This window comes from Microtus oregoni, unplaced genomic scaffold (assembly GCF_018167655.1).
Source record: "Microtus oregoni isolate MIOR12 unplaced genomic scaffold, Mior012 000009F_ref0000495, whole genome shotgun sequence".
NCBI classification, from domain to species: Eukaryota; Metazoa; Chordata; class Mammalia; order Rodentia; family Cricetidae; genus Microtus; species Microtus oregoni.
Window position 1 is genome coordinate 29526388 of NW_024543068.1, and position 18456 is coordinate 29544843.

General features: G+C 35.5%; 1 protein-coding gene across 2 annotated transcripts in view; it reads left to right on the forward strand.

Annotated features, from left to right (window-relative positions):
- Mdga2 (MAM domain containing glycosylphosphatidylinositol anchor 2) overlaps window positions 1–18456 on the forward strand; it is a 725366-nt gene that overhangs the window by 537951 nt on the left and 168959 nt on the right. For both annotated transcript variants that reach the window (XM_041658245.1, XM_041658246.1), the window contains exon 7: window positions 6754–7083. In XM_041658245.1, the coding sequence (XP_041514179.1) occupies window positions 6754–7083 (330 nt within the window). The remainder of the gene's footprint in view (window positions 1–6753; window positions 7084–18456) is intronic.

Consider the following 18456-nt stretch of genomic DNA (forward strand, 5'->3'; position numbering starts at 1 on the left):
CCTGCTAATGAACTTACACTTTAGTGGTCATTGGTTGGCAGTTTGAGTGTCAAAAGGACATGAATGTATAATGACTGGTAGTTCATAAAGAAAATGAAGAAAACAAAAACAAATTCTTCCAATCCCCAACTATCCTACAACATCAATCCTTTTCTACTCTGAAATCATAGATTTCATAATACATAGTATAAATAAACTTAGATTATTTCTTTCTCAAAATTTAAGACAGATTTTTTCTGTCAACTTTGTATCAACTCTTCTAACTTTACAACTAAATAATACAGTAATGTCTTTTTAAGGCTACTTACATATACAAAATTTTCTATTTCCGAGATATGAGCAAACTAAAAGTTACTTTGTTAAAAGTATTGCAAGTACATTGATTGCCTTAGTGCAAACACATTTCTTAGATAGCTCTGAAGTGTTTGATGACTTCAGTGAAGCATTTGATACTTGAAATAAGAAGTCAAAATCTATTTTTTGTGTTCTGATTATTTTTTATCATAAATTTCATTTCCCTGTATCATCTAACTTGTTGGTTATTTTGTGATGTTTTCCATGAAAGTGATTGAGACATCAGGAATACAATACATTTTTAAAATGCTTCCATGATTCATCCTATACCACCCAGTTTCCTCACTTGATTTTCTGGAGCATAAGACTCAGAAATTTTTAAACAAAAAAAGCAGAACTTTAATAGGTACAATCAACCTCCAGGAATGTGGCAACATGCTTGCAAGAATATTCATAGCTTTGAATATTCACTTCTCCACAAAAGCGAACTTTACTGACACACTCACATGTCATACATCACTATAGTTTGTTTTAATATAACTTTTAATAACTTTCTGAAGTAAAGTTTCTAAGTGTCTCTTTTCCTCCATCTTTCTTCAGAGTTAGTTATCTGCTCTGATTTGATTATCAACTCTGACACAAGTAAAGAGCACTCTGGCCTGAAATTAGGTCCCCTTTTGAGAATGGACTGTTTGACAGTTGATGTCTCATGATATGTATATGTATATATATATATATATATATATATATATATATATATACATATACATACACCGAGGACCCATGATATACATGCACCCAGTCAGAAGCTACACTGGAATTAGGGCTTCTGTGTTAGTCTTTTCCTCACCAAAATCCCTGTATTAGTAGAGTTTGTCATGTATTGTTGAATCCATGTATTGTTGAATCCTTGCCTATGCATATTCTTAGGTCTCTTTTTCTATCTCATCCCCTCCCCCACCATGAAATTCAAGAGTTCAAGACAGTAAAACAAAATCAAAGAGAACACAGACATTGCACACTGAATGTAGCTGGAGTTTTGCATCCCACCTACCAGTTACCTAATAACCATTATGGAGACTTAATATTAATTAGAAATGTTCAACAAATAACTCAGACTTATTACTAACCAGCTCTTACAATATAAATAAACGCATTTTTATTAATCTATCTGCTGCCATGCAGCTTATGGCGTTACCTGTTCTCCATCATATTTGCTCCCTCTCTTTCTTCTTCCGAGCATTCTCTCTTCTCTGAAAATCCTGGCTAGCTATTTGCCAATCAGCATTTTATTAACAATAAAAGCAACACATTTTCACAGTGTGAAGAAGAATTATTCCACAAGAACTGAATGCAAACAATTAGTATCTGCAAAACAAATTCTTTGAAATGGCCATTTATATTAAGTCTAATGAAAATTGTTGGCTAAATATATAAAATAAAATAAAAAGGAAATCATGTTTTGATTCGGGACAACACAGAAGAATGAAAAGAGGTATTGCTCTGAAGCTGTTCATCATCCCCTAAGGCAGTGGGTGCCTAATTATAAAGGAAGAGACAAAATATACAATTGTTAATTCTATTTCATGTCGTTGCTGATGTAATCAATTTCCAACCGCGTATTCAATTGGCATCTGGTGGGGTTGGGGTTGGAATACACCTCATTTCTCAAACAAATATTTAATTCTCTTTAGCAGAAAATAGGAAAATCAATGCTTTATTCATTTGATGCTTCTGTTAATGATTTTTGTGTCTATTTTTCTCAGTAACAGTTTGTAAAGTTTTTTATCCAGAATTCCACTGAAATTTAAGAGAAGGTACATCTGGAAAGTCTTTTCACTATTTGTGTTCATTAGTTAATTTATGTACTAGGTGTTTGACCTTTACATACATCTGTGTACTTTATGTATGCTCACAGAGGCCAGAAGAAGCATCTTATCCCCTGGATAAGATGTTAGAAACGATTGTGAGCTACCATGTGAATGCTGAGAATCAAACCTTGGACCTCTTTATAATCAGTCAGTTCTCATAATCACTAAACTAACACTGTAACCCTATCTTTTTACTAATTTGGCAATTTAGATTGGTAATTAGAGGCTGCTCTGTCTCAATGTCTTTATGAAATAAATTCTTAGCAGAAGTCCAAGAGCAGACAGCTGATAATTTTCATTTCCAAAGAGATACTTTTCCAGTTGCTATATTTATTGTGTTATCTCCATCCGTTGTTTCAATTGTTATATTAGTACTTTTTATCTAACTTACGGAATAATGAATCAAAAAATCTGTGTTTTGATCTTTTATTAGTTCTTCTAGACTTTTATAAAATGTGTTTGGATGATAAATGCCTGCCATCTCTAAACTCTTTCCAGATTCACTTCTTCCACACCCATTCAACTTTATGTCTTTTTTTTTTCAAGAGCACTTTATGATGCCCATATATTCTTGTACATGTGACCTGATATTGGAGCATGGCAGACTTATTAAAGTCTACACTCATATAAAAAAATGACTCTCCTCTGCCAACAGTTGACAACTGCCAATAAGCCCTAAGTAGGGAGTAGAACTTCGAGCTCAGTTCCCCTCTTCATGCGCTTAGGATGGTGTTACAGAATTTTCAGTATTAAACTAAGAAATTATCTATAGTCTTTTAAGTCGACTGGACAACTACTATACTTAAGCACTTATCTCAGATTGATTTGAACAGGTTGAACTCTTAAATGATAACAAGAAATGGCTTTAAATTAGCATTGTTTAATCAACTAGAATTGTTCACTGAAAAAGAGAGTGTTTAATTGTAAATTAAGGGACCTGCCTCACAGTTTATTAACTAAATTAAGCACTTTATATTTTCAAAGCTCAAACATAATCGCTAATAGTGGGTCTCTGAGCAAGCCTAGTACTATTTTTATACCTCCTATTTTTATGAAGAACACACTTGACCCATAAAAATTAGATAACCTATCTAGGGCCTCACAGAAGAAAAAAGATAGTTACAAGTTGCTATTTACACATGCTACTTTACAGAACTAGTCTCTTAGCTCTCTGAACAAAGTGAGGTAGAAAATCGAATAAATTTTAATCTCCCGTTAGTGTGGAAAAGCATGCCTCATGTCCACACAATTATATTTTATTTTGTTTAGACTATTTCTCTTATGTTTCCATAATTACTTGTTTAGATACAGGAAAATAATAAAGAAACACAAAATGATTGCCATGCACTGAATGACTCAAACTCTTATTCTGATATTCTTTACCTTGATTTGAATAAACAGACCAGTTTGTCCTTTTTTCTTTTGATTTATGTATCCTTTAGTATGATTGGCTTTGGCTAAAACGTTGAATGATTTTATACAGAGATCAAATATCTTTTGCATTAAATTTATTCTTTTAGTAACTTATTAAAATATGTGTGATTGTATTGTTATAAAATACTGCAATTATGTATGACATTTAATCTCATTGTAACTATATAATCTTTAATCTTTTTACTTAGTCTTTTGCAAATAACTTTTTCATGAGTTAAACAGCCTGTAGCATATAATGTGAATATTGATTTCACATGTTTTATCAGGGATTTTTTATTTTGAGTTTAGCACTTTCAATTGAATTTGGCTGAGTAATGTAAAGTGACTCTGGTGTCAATAATACTTTTAATTCATTTCCATGTAAATCTCTGAACGGCACAATAGTACTATGTGTTAAGTGGATCCCAATCACATGAACACCTAAGTGGGTTTTGCATATTTGTATATGTCAATCAACATATCACTTTGTAAAGAAAATTGTTCTTAATAGTATCCAAATGTACCCTCATATTAGTTGAAAGTTATTTATTAAGTTGATACATATAATTTATTTTTTTCACAATTTTGCTTTAAGTAATAACTCCATTTAAAATTTGTATGTACTTTTAAGGTGAAGTAATGTTTAGAAATAAAATGATATAGATGTCATTACACTAAAAATTAAAACATTCTTGGTATTTTTAATGTTTTTAAAGAAGAGCTATTCTCTGACACCCTAAACTGGATTATGAGTAGAACTATTACTACGTTTGAGTTATATGTACACAGTATCTTGTACCTAATATACTAGCCAATGTGACCATGTTTTAAATTACGTTTTCCTTCTGGAGAAAGTGGATTCAGCTTCAGTGCACATTACTCTAGGTAGTAGCCTACCTCAATGTATCATTAGTTTGCCCTGTAGTAACCTGCTTATAAAGATAGAGTTCCACAGAAATGAGATTCAAGGATTTCATGTTATTATGAAAAACTCAATAAACAAAAATATTAAATGTGCTGTAATTATTTGTCATCTGATTTTTCATTAGCATCAAAGCTACATTTAAAAAAAAACACTAATTTGTGAAGTTCTTTTGTGTAATTCAGATTTCCTGAAGCCTATAAAGCTTTTCATATGTTTATGTGCCTAGTTTCCCTAGATTTATGCATCATAAGAATGTGATGAAAAAATTGTAATTACGAATTATTGGAAATGAAGTCATCATACATTTCCACAGGGTCCTGATGATTTCTGTATTGTTCATCTCAAATGAATTGAGTGTCTAGTCATGGAGAAGGACCTTACAACAATGTACTGAATACAAAGAGGAATGGGAACACTGTTTTTCATGGTTTTCTCCTTCTCCAGAGACACAGCGCATAAAAGAGAAAACTCTTAAGATGAACAAAAAAGGAACTTATATGGCTTGTGTTTTCAGATTAAAAACTTACTCATCTCTTGTTCGATCTGTGCACATGTGTTGTCCTTGATCTTTCCAAGAGTAACTGAAGGAACTTGTGTTAGGTTCAAGGAAGTCATGCAAATGCTGTTGTGTAGCCTCTTATGTTTGCAGGTCCACTGTAGACACTTGACTTCTGATAGTATCCCTGTGCTTGTAGCTTCGAGGTTAAAAGTAGATGTCCAATATTTTATTCTGATACAACTCCACTGTATAAATTAAACTTCATATGCAGGGAGGCCAAGATCAAGTTGAAGGAAAACACAGAAAATAATGTTAAACAAATAGTACGTCCATATGAGAAGCAGCTGTAACAGAAATAGTTTATTCCCTTTTGGTTCTACACTCTCAAGCCAAGTTCAGGCCTCTAGGAAGCCATAACTCCCACCCCAGCCACATTCAGTCCACCATAAGGCAAAATTCAATTATTGCTATCACTGACCCTGGACCCAGAATTTCTGTTGTGAGGACAGAGCATGGCAGGCATTCTGGGTCATCTGCAAGGAGTTCTATTAGTCTTCTCCAAGAAAGAGTCAACCTTGTTTTAACTGAACCATCTGCATACTGTGGGATTAGGAGAATGTTTTGCAGATGTAGTAGTTCCCCCACTGCCAGTTCATATTTCGTAAGTATCTAGAAATGATTCGTAAGAATAAATGGATTCAAGTCTTACTAAACCAGCTTTGGTCAGAATGTAGATATGATCCCAGAGGAAGTTTCCTTTATCTTAATATGAAATTTGTACAGCATGTGTAATATCTTGGGAAATTATGGAGCTGTGATAGCATAATATAAAAAAGGTATTAGGTTAGATGATCCATGTTATTTTATAAACACTAATGCCCTATGATTTTAGGTAAACTGTTTTCATTTCCATGATTCATTTATTTTTTTTTTTAATTTGTCGAGACAACATTTCTCTGTAGCATTGGAGTCTGTCCTGGAAATAGCTCTTGTAGATTAGCCTTGAGCGCACAGAGATCCGCCTGTCTCTCCTATGGTAAAAATATTTAATCCTAGTACAGCATAGTTAAATACAGTTGTCATAGTTAGCTGATGTTGCCATTGCGATCCACCTAGAAAGAGGAAACTTCAGTTGAAGTGTTGCCTACATTGAATTGGCTTGTGGACGTGTCTATGGGACATTTTCTTAAATGTTGTTTGAGGTAGGAGGGCTCAGGCCACTGTGTGTGATGTCATGCCGGGGCAGGTAAGTCTGGATTGCATAAGAAGAGTTGCCAAGCAAGCCAAAGGGAGCAAGCAAGCCAGTAAGCAATTCTGTTTTCCATGGTCTTTGCCTGAGTTCCTGTTCTGGGTTCTTGCTTCCCTCAATAATGGCTTGTAAGTGTAACAGGAAGTACAACCATCCTTTCCCCAAGTAGATTTTGGTCAGTGTTTTACTCCCCAACAAGAGAAACCTACCTGGAGCAACAATTGTGAGTAGAATTCAAATAGTATTTTCTCTATTAATGTCAAGCATTATCTGATGTATAGAAATCGATATTGAGGATCTTTAAATGGGTTCACATTTAGATTTTTTTCTAGAGTACCTATTAAAATTTATAGTGTAAATAATAAAAAATTAGCAAAGAAGCATATGCTCATCCTATTTTGCTTTGCTTTATTATTTCAGCCCAGACACGATTACCTAGAGTGACGGAATCCCCACAATCATGAAGGTAACACTAACTCCTTGTGGAATTTTTATGTTTTAGCCTTAAAAAAAGGACGATTTTGGATCACTCCTGATCCTTATCACAAAGATGACAACATCCAGATTGGGCGTGAGGTGAAAATATCTTGCCAAGTAGAAGCTGTTCCTTCTGAGGAGTTAACATTTAGTTGGTTTAAAAATGGTCGTCCATTAAGAAGTTCTGAGCGGATGGTTATTACACAAACTGACCCTGATGTATCCCCCGGAACAACAAATTTGGATATCATTGATTTAAAATTCACGGACTTTGGGACTTACACATGCGTGGCCTCTCTGAAGGGAGGAGGAATATCTGATATCAGTATTGACGTTAATATTTCCAGCAGTACAGGTAAGAGGCTCGCTCATGGTGCCAAATGCTTTTAAAATGATTTGAGTTGGGTGAAATCATTGAAGCTAAGAAATCATTACTTTTGAAATCAAATCTAAATCCTACCATCCTAAATATCTAGTAAATATTTGAATTGAGACATTCCTGCTTTTCTTTTTATTTCAATTTAAATGGGATTTTATAAAAAACTGTAAATAAAATCAGTAGCAGTATAAAGTAAAGTTTTTCCCAAGCTTGAAGTAAAATCGTCCCAGCTTTTTTTACATTAACCACAGTCCCCATAGCATTAAAAATCATATTAGTAAAGTTTAACCAGCCACTAAAGCTGAAGCATTTTTCTAAATTTAAAATATAATGAAACTACTTGTATCTAATGCATGAACCTTGAGAAGTAATTTAAGAGGGTTTAAATAAACATACATAAGAAATGTGCTTTCTACTAAAGGAAAACTTTTCTTATAGCTGTTGCCAGGCAGAACTTCTTATAGAATACCATGGTAGTATACCCTCACAGAGAAAATAGCCAATGCAAAAATCTATTTTAGGGGAATTCTTTTCAAGTTAAAAATGAGAGTGTGTTATCCTTTTCTGTTGTTTAAAGTGTTCTGTTTAGATGAGGGGAAGTCCAGGGTTTTTAGGAGAGGATGGGCCAGGTTAATTCTCAGGGTGTTTTAAAGACCTGTGTGTACTTTGCCAATATGTTACCAGATTGTTTTAACTGAAGATTCTTACACAGTGCTGGGTGGAAACTATAAATTGAACTCATAGAGCTTCGTTACAGGAGAAAAGCTCCGCATTTGCAAGTGCTGAACAGCTGGCTTCTCCTTTCCAGTCGGGCAGCATTTCGATTCTTAGACATGTTTGATTTGCGTGCAACTGTGTGCCTTCTCTTGGTTCCCATGGAAGTTCACGCCGGATTGGTTTTACTACGTAAAGTCTGTATGAAAGGCTGAAAATGTTCTCTTGTGTTTTGTAATTCTTTGTTCTAAAGTGTATCCAGTCTTTATCTGACACATAGTCTGTGTGAAGGAAGTTAGAATGGTAAAAATAATTGGATTTGGATATGGATCCTATCCTAGCTTAGGCAAAGCCTCTTTCTATCTACCTGATCTGTAAATATTTGAACTAGTGTGATCAGATAGATTTATTTATCATTTCAATGGAAAACTGTTGGTACATATTTATTCAATCAACAGATATCCATGAACAGCCTACATCAGTATGGTAGGCATCATTGTACTAAGTGACATCCATGGATGATTTCCCTGTAAAAGTAAGAAAATTTCCAAGGTCATTCGCATTTATTTTTGAAGGGTAACTCAAATTTTTTACCCATCTATATCACTCTACATTGTTTGTTTCTCCTGTTTTGTTCACTCATCTCTTGTTTGAGAACTCATCAGCATGCGCACACACACACACACACACACACACACATACACAGAGAGAGAGAAAGAGAGAGAGAGAGAGAGAGAGGGGGGGGGATCACTGCTTTTACTTAACAGAATCATTTGAGAAAAACATGGTTTATTGGCTGTTCAAGATAAACAAAATAGATCACAGAAAAAAATGAGATTTGTAAAATTATTACTAGAATATGTTCTGATATTCACTTAAATACAATGTCTGCAACTGGGTGTCTGAGTCTTAAATATTGTGGATGACAAAGTAGAAATGTTCAACCTCAACTTATAAAATCCCCAGAGATTCTAAAAGAAAAATTCAAGTTGGCCACCAAACAGGTTTTTATTCATGAAGACCCTACTATACATTAGAATATTTGTAATAAATTATCTCACTCTTTGTTTGGTTTCTAAAGGCCATAGCACTAGAAATAAGAAGCAGTGTTATGAGTTTAAGAAACACACTCTGCCTTTTCTTTCCTGCCACACACAGATCTGATGCCTTCTGTGAGGAACTCTGTGAAGATTAGATTTTGTCTCTACTGTTCATTGTAGTCTCAGCATTAGGTAAAATACATGGTACATAGTCAGAACTCAATATATAGTTGTTTAAAGCAACTATAATCTAATTTATGAATCTAACACTCTACTGTTACTGTCTTTTCTTATTCTATCTCGGTAGTACAAACACTGTTGCCCTTGTTATTCTTTCTCAATTTTCAACTGATATGACAAAAAGTTCTTCAATAGATATGTGTATAATTTGATTTATACACATATCAGGACAAGATGGATGTTCTACTTTGTCTAATAAAACTAAAAATGTAAGTTTTTTTGAAAATTGCTAAGGTATTAGTGTGCAAAAAAAAATCAAAGCATTAAGCCAAGTTCAGGAACAATGGATTTTATTTGAAAACAGAACTATTATATTCTTCAGTCTGGAAACCCAGAAAATCACATTTTGAGAGAAGGAAAAGAGAAGATAATCTTAAACTAAGAAGTGTGTCTCTCTTCATGCTGAAACAGTCTTGTTTTTCATATTACCTCCAGTGCAATGACACACCAGGGTAGATTATACAGGTCTCATGGATGACATTTTGGGATTCTACTCATAGCATTAAAAACATTATCTCCACATTATATAATTCTGCACTGAAAATGGCACTTGAATATGAAAACAGATATGTTACAAGGCAGAGTTTGACTAAGGAGGTTGCACAAGCTGTAGCACAGAAGAAAGTCTCAGACTTTGTCAATTTAACAAAACAACTGAGAATAGAAAAATTTAAATGAATTGGTTGAGTGGGTAAATCAAAGAAAATGGAGCAATTGTTAATGATATAAATAACAGGACATGTGGTTCCATTATAAAAAGCCTGTACTACAAAAACGACAATCACAAATACCTACATGCCTTCTCAATTTGGGGGTTTCTTAATTATCACCATTTGAGAAAGTTTAACAGTGGCCAAATGGTCAGTGGTTTTATTATAGTTAAGCATTTTTTACGTTAAATTTACAACATTTTAGGTTACATTTTTAAATTCATTCTAAACTTTCTGAGCCTGGAATTACACAGGAGTCTACCATAAATTCTCAGTTGTTACTGTGTTTTAAGAGGTGTATACATGATGCTTAATAAGATGAGGATTTGTTGCCCTGAGATCTTTCTGCAATAGCCCAGAAATCTTTCTTTATTCACAGACCCATAGTCAGCATGTGTGTTTGACGATACTTAAGACTGATTGAACTGGAAAATAACCCTGAAGGCAACCTGTAGTTTGCAGAATTATTAATGGTATTATTAATGGTTTTAAAAGACAATGATGTCGGAAAATGAGTTATATTTAGTTATATTAAAACTCTGGAGCGGCTATGTCTATTTCAGGGTTATTCATGCATTTATAGGATACTAAAAGCTACAATGTACATGACATTAATTATATATTATTTTCTAATTATTTCAATGTTAACAAACACGCAGAATGTTCTGTAAGTTTGCACATTATTCTTGTTGTAACCATTTGCTGTTTTCTCCATTTAAATAGCCATTCATTTCCAATTCCATTACTAAATTCTTTCTGTGTTGGGCTCTATACCATATGGAGATGATTCAAACAGACATTGCTCTTAGATCATGCAATGAAGAGTACCCAGGAGCATGATATAGTCTGCAGTAGGCAGATACTGTACTTGAACTTTGACCAGATTTCTTTAGATGCCCTGAGTGCTCTTGCAGTGTAGACACAGGACAGTCTCAGAGAGAGTTTAGATTGGATTTGAATCTTAAAGGAAGCAGAAGAAGCAAACAGACGATTGGGAAAGTCTCAGAAATGGGAAAACTGCTATTTATGTCATATTTATAGCATTGGCATTGATCTGAGAAAATCACGATTGTTCATTCAAGTCTTAATATGTTGAAACTATATTTTAGGCTAGACTTCAGGTAACTTAAGGTATTTTATGTGCACCACTGTAAATGTCTCCATTGCAGATTTAAATATATCGAATTCTAAATGTCACTGTTCAATTTTGTGAGCTATAGATTCTTCATGCACCTCCTAAAGAAAAATACGAGCAAATTTAAGCCTAAATTATCAGCAGCTCAAATCAAATTCTGAGAATATCATTAAAGAGCTGTTCTTCCTTTCTGTGAGCATAATTGGCAGAGTAGAATTTTTGTTTTCTTAGGTTTTTCTTTAAAACATCCCACTGCTTCAACCCCTCACTTCATAGTGAAGGCGCTGGGGCTGATGAGCATGCACGCGTTCCTTCACAGGACTCAACAAGCGTATGTTTATAGTAAACTCAGAGATATGTATATCAGGCCTTGAAAGTTAAAGGAAAATCGGTTTCCTTTGGAACTCATGGTGAGACATGTGGTGAGCAAATACAGACAAGGACTCAGCACGGGATTGCATGCCTGTGTTCCTCTCTTAGTCAGAGTACAAGGGAATTTTATGTGGCAGAAAGAGGTACAAGATTGTGTGGGGTAATCAAGATACAGAGACCTAAGTGCACAAGCCCAATGATAACCACCTGGAAAGGACTTCACAATTTCAGCTTGCTGCTGGTCATCTAGTTACTCTGGAAGAGAGCAAATGTCTGCACAGGTACGATGATAGCGCTGGTTAGCTTGGGGCTGTGGTGCACAATGAATGAGAATCAGAAGCGAACATGAGAGCAAAGAAAAAACTCATTAAGCCCATTTCATTGGATATGTTTCTTTGTTGTTGTTGTTTTTTCTATTTAAAAAGGAAAGAAAGCGGCCTAGGGAATTATTCTGATTAAAAGTGTATTCATCCAGAATGACTGTAGTGAGGGTTGGAGTTCTTCCGCTAAAAAATTTGAACTCTTACATCCACGTGAAAAATAATGCTTGAGTCATAAGAAAACACCTGCAGTTAAGATTTATAAATTTGTGCCCAAGTCAGTAGACAGAGAAAAAGTAATTTACCTTCTTTATTCCCAAACATAAAATCTATGAACTTTGAACTGATGCCAGAGCCAAGGACTGGTGAAGAGCTGGGTAGCAGTTGTCAGCTTCTCTAGCTGTGCATGTGGTTCAGATACAGCTATTCTACTCTGCTGAATATTCTACTGATTATAACAGCTAAGCTAACCTTAGTGAATAAACAGGCAGAGCTGCACTAAAACTTTCGTTTTCAAAAGAGGGAACAAGGATATGTGCCCAGCGATCATAGTATGCTGACCTCTAAGATATAATATTACAACCTTATTTATTAAAAGGACAGAACTAAACAGATGGGCTATGTGGGATTGCTAAAAAATTAAGTTGAAATACTATTTACCTATGAAAACACCATCACATCCCTTGTAAAGATTGATGCAAAACCTCAGACTTCCCCTGGATTTCCTTCAAATGCACGTTTTACTGACTACCTTGCTAAGCTGACTGCTATCTGCTAGAGTGTCCACACTGTTGAACTAGGTATGCTGCAAATATTCCGGAGGTTTTTTTATGATTGCTCAAGTCCTCAGGCTTTATCCATGACATGGAATTTTTTTCTGCTGCTGATGTTACACTGTTTATAACTCTTCCATCCCTCTGTTCATGTTATTATGTAAGAACAGAGAGATGTAATGCATACATGTGTGCACGCCCCCCACACACACATGGCTTAAAAGACATATTAACAAAAATTATTAGCTACAGCATTACTAAAAGTGAAATAAAAAATTAACACTTTTGAGGCCATGTCATCTTTTTTTTGGATGGCTGACTGACCGCTTCCACATCATCCTCAGGCAGGATTGCTTTCCTGCAAGTTAAACTCAGTCCTTAAGTCATAAAGATTGACTCTTGTATTATTTTCAGGTAGTTTTACTGGACTTAAGTCACCACCTGTGATCTTAGCAGAGTTCAGCCACTCACCCTTCATAAACAAATTAAAGGAACCAAATTAATAGTGAAAAATCAAAAAGGGAAGATTCAATATGGCCATACAGTGAAGAAGGACAGAGACATCCAGTGGGAGTCCTGACAGAATTATGGGTTTAAAGGAAAAGCAAACTGCTCGATGGAGCAGTCTTTTACATTGTCTCCGTTCCTGTCTCTCCTATAAGACCATCTGTCAAGATGTAAATCTTCATCTAATGAGAAGGCAGTTTCCTCCTCTGGATGCCCTGAAGGTTCTAGCTTTTCCCTCTCCCAGCAGGAGTTTCCTAATAAAATACTATTTTTGGGGGGTTCATTCCCTCGATTTTGTGATAACCAAGGAAGAGAACACCAAGTACGTCCTTTGAGCATTTTAATTCCTACCAGACAGAGCATTTTAGTTCCTATTAGTTTGTTATACCATTCCTGGGTGAATGATAATGCTTAGCCATGGTAACAGTGGGACGATTTTCTCCTGCAAACAGTAGAGCTCCTTCTGTGGCCTTTCCTGTCTTCCTCCTTACAAACTGACCTCTTCTCCAGAGTGAAAAGGGGCATAGTTGCAGAGGGTAAGACCTGAAGAGCAGCCTGAGCTCAACTCTACCTATTAGTGGTAGAGTTTTAAGAGGCCATTTTGTTCAGTGAATTTCCCAGGGAGCCACTGGACTACAACACTGCTCTTACCAAGTCTCTACACATCCTTAAGTATGTGCACAGACTAAAGAAATTTTCAACTCAGGGTACAAACCGAGATGCATCGTTTTCATCTGTCTTTTGGAAAGAACAGTATGCATGTCAATCAGTGTTACAGAGGATCGTTATATAATTCATATTGAGCTACATAATCTTTCCAAGAAGAATGTCTTACTGTTAGCATTGTTTATTTGAGGAAAAGGTTTTGTTTCATAAATGTCTTTTATTTAAAATCTGAAAGCTCTGTATTAAAATTTAAAATGCTTCCAAGAATTATTAAACATTTATCAGAGTTCTGCTGACTTGCATTAGTCTTGTATAGTTTAGTGTGGGGTACAGAAACAAATCAAAAGTAAAAGCTGGATGGCATTTACCTGCATTCTGGGTTTGAACTGGTAATATAGTTGGCTACATGGTAAATAAAAGTAGCAAATTTTTCTTAATATTTTAGTTTTATGCCAGTTTTTCACATAAAATATTTTATTTAACCATTCTTATTGTAGATCTGCTGGAAACTCCTAAAGCCATTGTTCCATTTCTTCTGTTTTTTTCATTCGACTTTCAAATGGTCAAGAAAGCATTGAATATTTTAGAATAAAAACACCTTCTAAAGGTTTGCTAAGTGCCCTGTTAAAATGTACTGAATGATTTAAAAGACATTGCTAAACAACACAAAATAAACGTCGGGCATGGCAGGACAAAACACTTTAGCTGAAAACACACTAACGTTTTGGAATGTTCTGACTCAAGACAAAAAATCTCCCACAATACTGAGCACAGTATATGTGCCCTGGAAAGCAGATGTTGAGGAGCAGAGTTAACTGAAAATGAAAGTGATAGGAAGTGGTCAGTGCCATACCAAGAACTAATAAGTGTCTCACAATTGTAGAAATAATTAATGAATGCAGTTCACAATCAATCAAAATATTTGCTAAATAATTATAATAAAAAAGTGGCAATGGAAAGAAATAAAATTCCATAGACTCTAGTTAATAATATTCCAGTGTGTTTACACTGAATTCCCTTAATAACTGACAAAGTGTGACATTTGCTTTAATGTGTTACCAAAGTTTATGAAAATGCACAGGACAATGCCTGACCCTGACCAGCAGGAATCCTGAAGGATAGTTGGCCACTGACCTGGATTAGGAACGCGACACTCCCTTTGAAACATAGAGAGGAACCTTGTAAGGAAGAATAGCTTTAAGTAAGATTAAGAGTCCTCATTTGTGAGAAGTCTAGGGACAGGGACCCAGGAAAGGTCCTTCAAGAAAATCCCAGGGAAAAAGGGAATTCCTGACTGTATTATAATATTTGAGGTGGGTTAGGGAAGGGTCTATGCTTCATGGTATGGTTCAGCATAGCCTACAAGTAGCATCATAGGCCATCGCAGATCTTACATGAAATGGCAGTTGTATTAGCTATCTTTTCAGTGGCACTTATAGGAGTGACAGGGAATTTTAAACCAATTTTATTTGCAAATTGTGTTGAGAGACATGGATCTCTGTGAGTTTTAGACCAGCCTGGTCTACAAAGAGAGATCCAAGACAGCCAGGGCTGTTACACTGATAGACCCTATCTTGAAAAAACAAACACACAAACAACAACAAAAAAAATTGGCCTGTGAACTTTAGTCATTTTTACATATTAATTTTTGTCCATAAAATCCCTGCAATTATCTGAAAACACTCAACCCTTCCAAATATCAGAATGAAGTCTTTACCTTAAAAGTTATAGTTTAACCTATAATTTTAAAAAATAATTGATGAGATACAAGTAATCATGCTTAAATTATGCTTTCTATAGGCTTGGTCCTTTTCTTCTTTAAAACTTTTTAAATTAAATTTTGTTTATGATGTGTGTGGTGTGCATGTGGGCGTATGTGTGTAGGTGCACATGTATGTTAAGGCCCCGCATTGTTCTTACTTTTTTATAGATTTCAGTCTACTTTTTAAATTTTTGGCTTACTTCCTATTGAGGTAGTATCCCTCCTTTAACCCAGAGGTGCCAGTTTGAGATAATATAGCTAGCTAGTTTGCCCCAGGAATCACCGTCAGTTCCTCCCTAGTGCTGGTATTTCAGGCTGCTGCCTCTGGCAGGATTCCATGTAGGTACCAGGGATGAGAATGCCAATCCTCACGCTTGCACTGCAAACACCTTGTCTGATGCAATCAGTGGGGACACAGGGAGCACGTGGATTATAAATAGCAAAATGCATATTCATCTAATAAGGACTGAGAAATTAGTTCCACAGTTTGCATAAAGTTATCCTCGCCATCAATTACCTGGGTTAACAATAATTATGATAGTTATCTTAACTAGCAGATAAGGAATAAGTCTTTCCCTCCATTTATTGTGAAGAGTGGATTATAAATTAGGGTTTGTTATTTTAAAGTTATCGTACCAGGACCCCCCCTGGCTTTTCCTAAGAGGAGAACGAAAGGTTTGAGGAGTGGTATTGTGAATTATGAATGTGATTCAGCTTAACAACAAACACATTGCTGTTCTAACACTAGGCCACTGTGAGGGAAATGGAAAACTTTGCTGAGTGCCTCCAGAGTTCGAAGACTGAACCTGTTTTCTGTATAAGAGCAAAATCTCTCAGGATTCAGGCTACAGGTGGAACAGTTGAAGCCTACAGACAATTTGTTGTTTCGAGATGAGAGTTTATGCTGTAGTCCATTCTAGGGTGGAACTCGCTACACTGTTTAAAGTGGCTTTGAGCTCCTGGCACTCGTCCTGCCTCAGTCTGCCAGATGTAGAAATTACTCACAGGAACCACCCACCATACATGGCTTCAAAAACCAAAACAGAACTTCCTTTATATCTGTTTGTTTGTTGTGATGCTGGAGCTTTAGCCAAAGACTTATGCACACTATACAAGCCCTTTACTGAACTGTCTCCTGAGATTTTTAATTTTTTTTTTCATGTATTTCTTTTATGTGTATGAGTGTTTTGTGTGTGTGTGTGTGTGTGTGTGTGTGTGTGTGAACCCCATGCATACAGTTCCCAAAGAGACCAGAAGAGGGCATAAGATACCCCTGGAACTGGAATTAAAGATGTGAACCCTGATGTGGTTGCTGGGCATTGATCCTGGGTCTTCTAGAAAACCTCTTGGCCACTGAGGCCTCCCCTGGAGAGTTAAGTATTGTTTTGTAGTTGGCAAAGTCAGAAGTCAGAGCTATGCATTTCAAGAGTTACAAGACAGAGTATAGAAATAAGATTAATACAAAGATACCCCTAACACATTATTGTGCAAACACATACATTGGGTTATTTTTTTTGTTAAATAACAGTAAAATTTTGAAAAGATAATAGAAAAATATAGAAAATCCTTAAAATGTAATTTAGGTCTTATAACAAGAGGTTTCATATATTCTGAATATTTTTAAATAAATTTTAAAAAATATAAGTGTGTTTCAGGCTCCATGTCTTGTTTCATAAAATGTTTAAATCCTTTCTTCATATTTTAGTTTTGTCTGTCTGTTTGAGTGTGGAGACTGTTGTTTTGTTTTGCACCAGGATCTTACATATTACTGGTTACTATGTACTCATTGTATAGATTAAGATGGCCTCAAACTCATGGAGATTGGCTTAATCCCTAAGTGCTGGGATTAAAGGGAGATTCTGTCATGTCCTGCAATTATTTATTTTTAGGTAACTAAAAATAAACACGGAATGACTCACAAATTTGCATAAGGTCCTTGGACAGAGAACATGGTAATGTTCTCTATTGTTCTGACTTAGTGTTTTGACTCCCACAAAACAACCACAGTGATTTCTGACTGTCTATATTGCTGACATAGTTTGGAACATCCATTATACACTGAATTCCTTAATATCTTTTTCTTTATGGAGAGTAAACGGGAGCTCAGCAGTTCAGAGAACAGGTTCACACTAAAGTTATCTCCTACCATGAGCTGTTCATCTCAGACACCGAGTGCAGTATTGAGCTCACCTCATACTTTAAGCTCACCTCCTTCTCCTTCCGTACCTCTGGCCATTCTGATTGGCATGCCTTTGACACAGGCCTTGTCCGGGTCTCTTTCTTTGGACAAGTTTTAGGATTCTGCTGAGGATGGAACAGAAAACGACGGGGGTAGAATGCCACTCTGGGGAGTACTAGGAAGGTAGAGCCTCCAAGCTAGTCTCTTATGCCACTCACATAGTGAGCAACCTTACCTATTTTCTTCAATGGATATATATTAAACCATCATGAGTGTACCACTCAGCCATCTCACTAGCCCTAAGGGTTGGGTTTTTAAGTGCACCTGTATTTGGAGAGTGTATACAGCTGTAGTTTAAATATCAGCAGTATTTCTGGAAAACTTAAAGTACATTGATATCTCTATCAATGTATGTTTAAGATATTGTTTTAAAATTTCTTTGCATCATCATATTAGGCTTTTAAAGTTTATGAATGCTACTTAGGCAGCATATAGAGTGAGTACATGTCTCAATCTTCTTAAATAATACACTGAGGGTTTTGAAAGCTGGATAACACATACATGAAATAGAGACATAAACATTTTTCATAAGTATGATCTTTAGAGTATTTATTACATTAAAAATTCTAAGCTAATCACTAAAGTTAGAATGCGGGACACATTTTATCAGGTATTGTGGTTTCACTTACATTTTATTGAATACATTGATTTATTGACAGTTTCATTTGTGTATATGGTACATTCAACTTACCACTCCAACAGTATGTCCTGCCCTTTTGTTTTGGTTTGTGACCCTCTTATTGTAAGTCAAGCAGTCTGAGTGGCCACGGGTTTGAAACTGTCTATAGGAATCAGCTGTACTCTCCATTTGGTACTCAACTGAAGACGACAATTGCCCAAACCTTGGTTCTGAGAGGGTAAGATTTGTGAG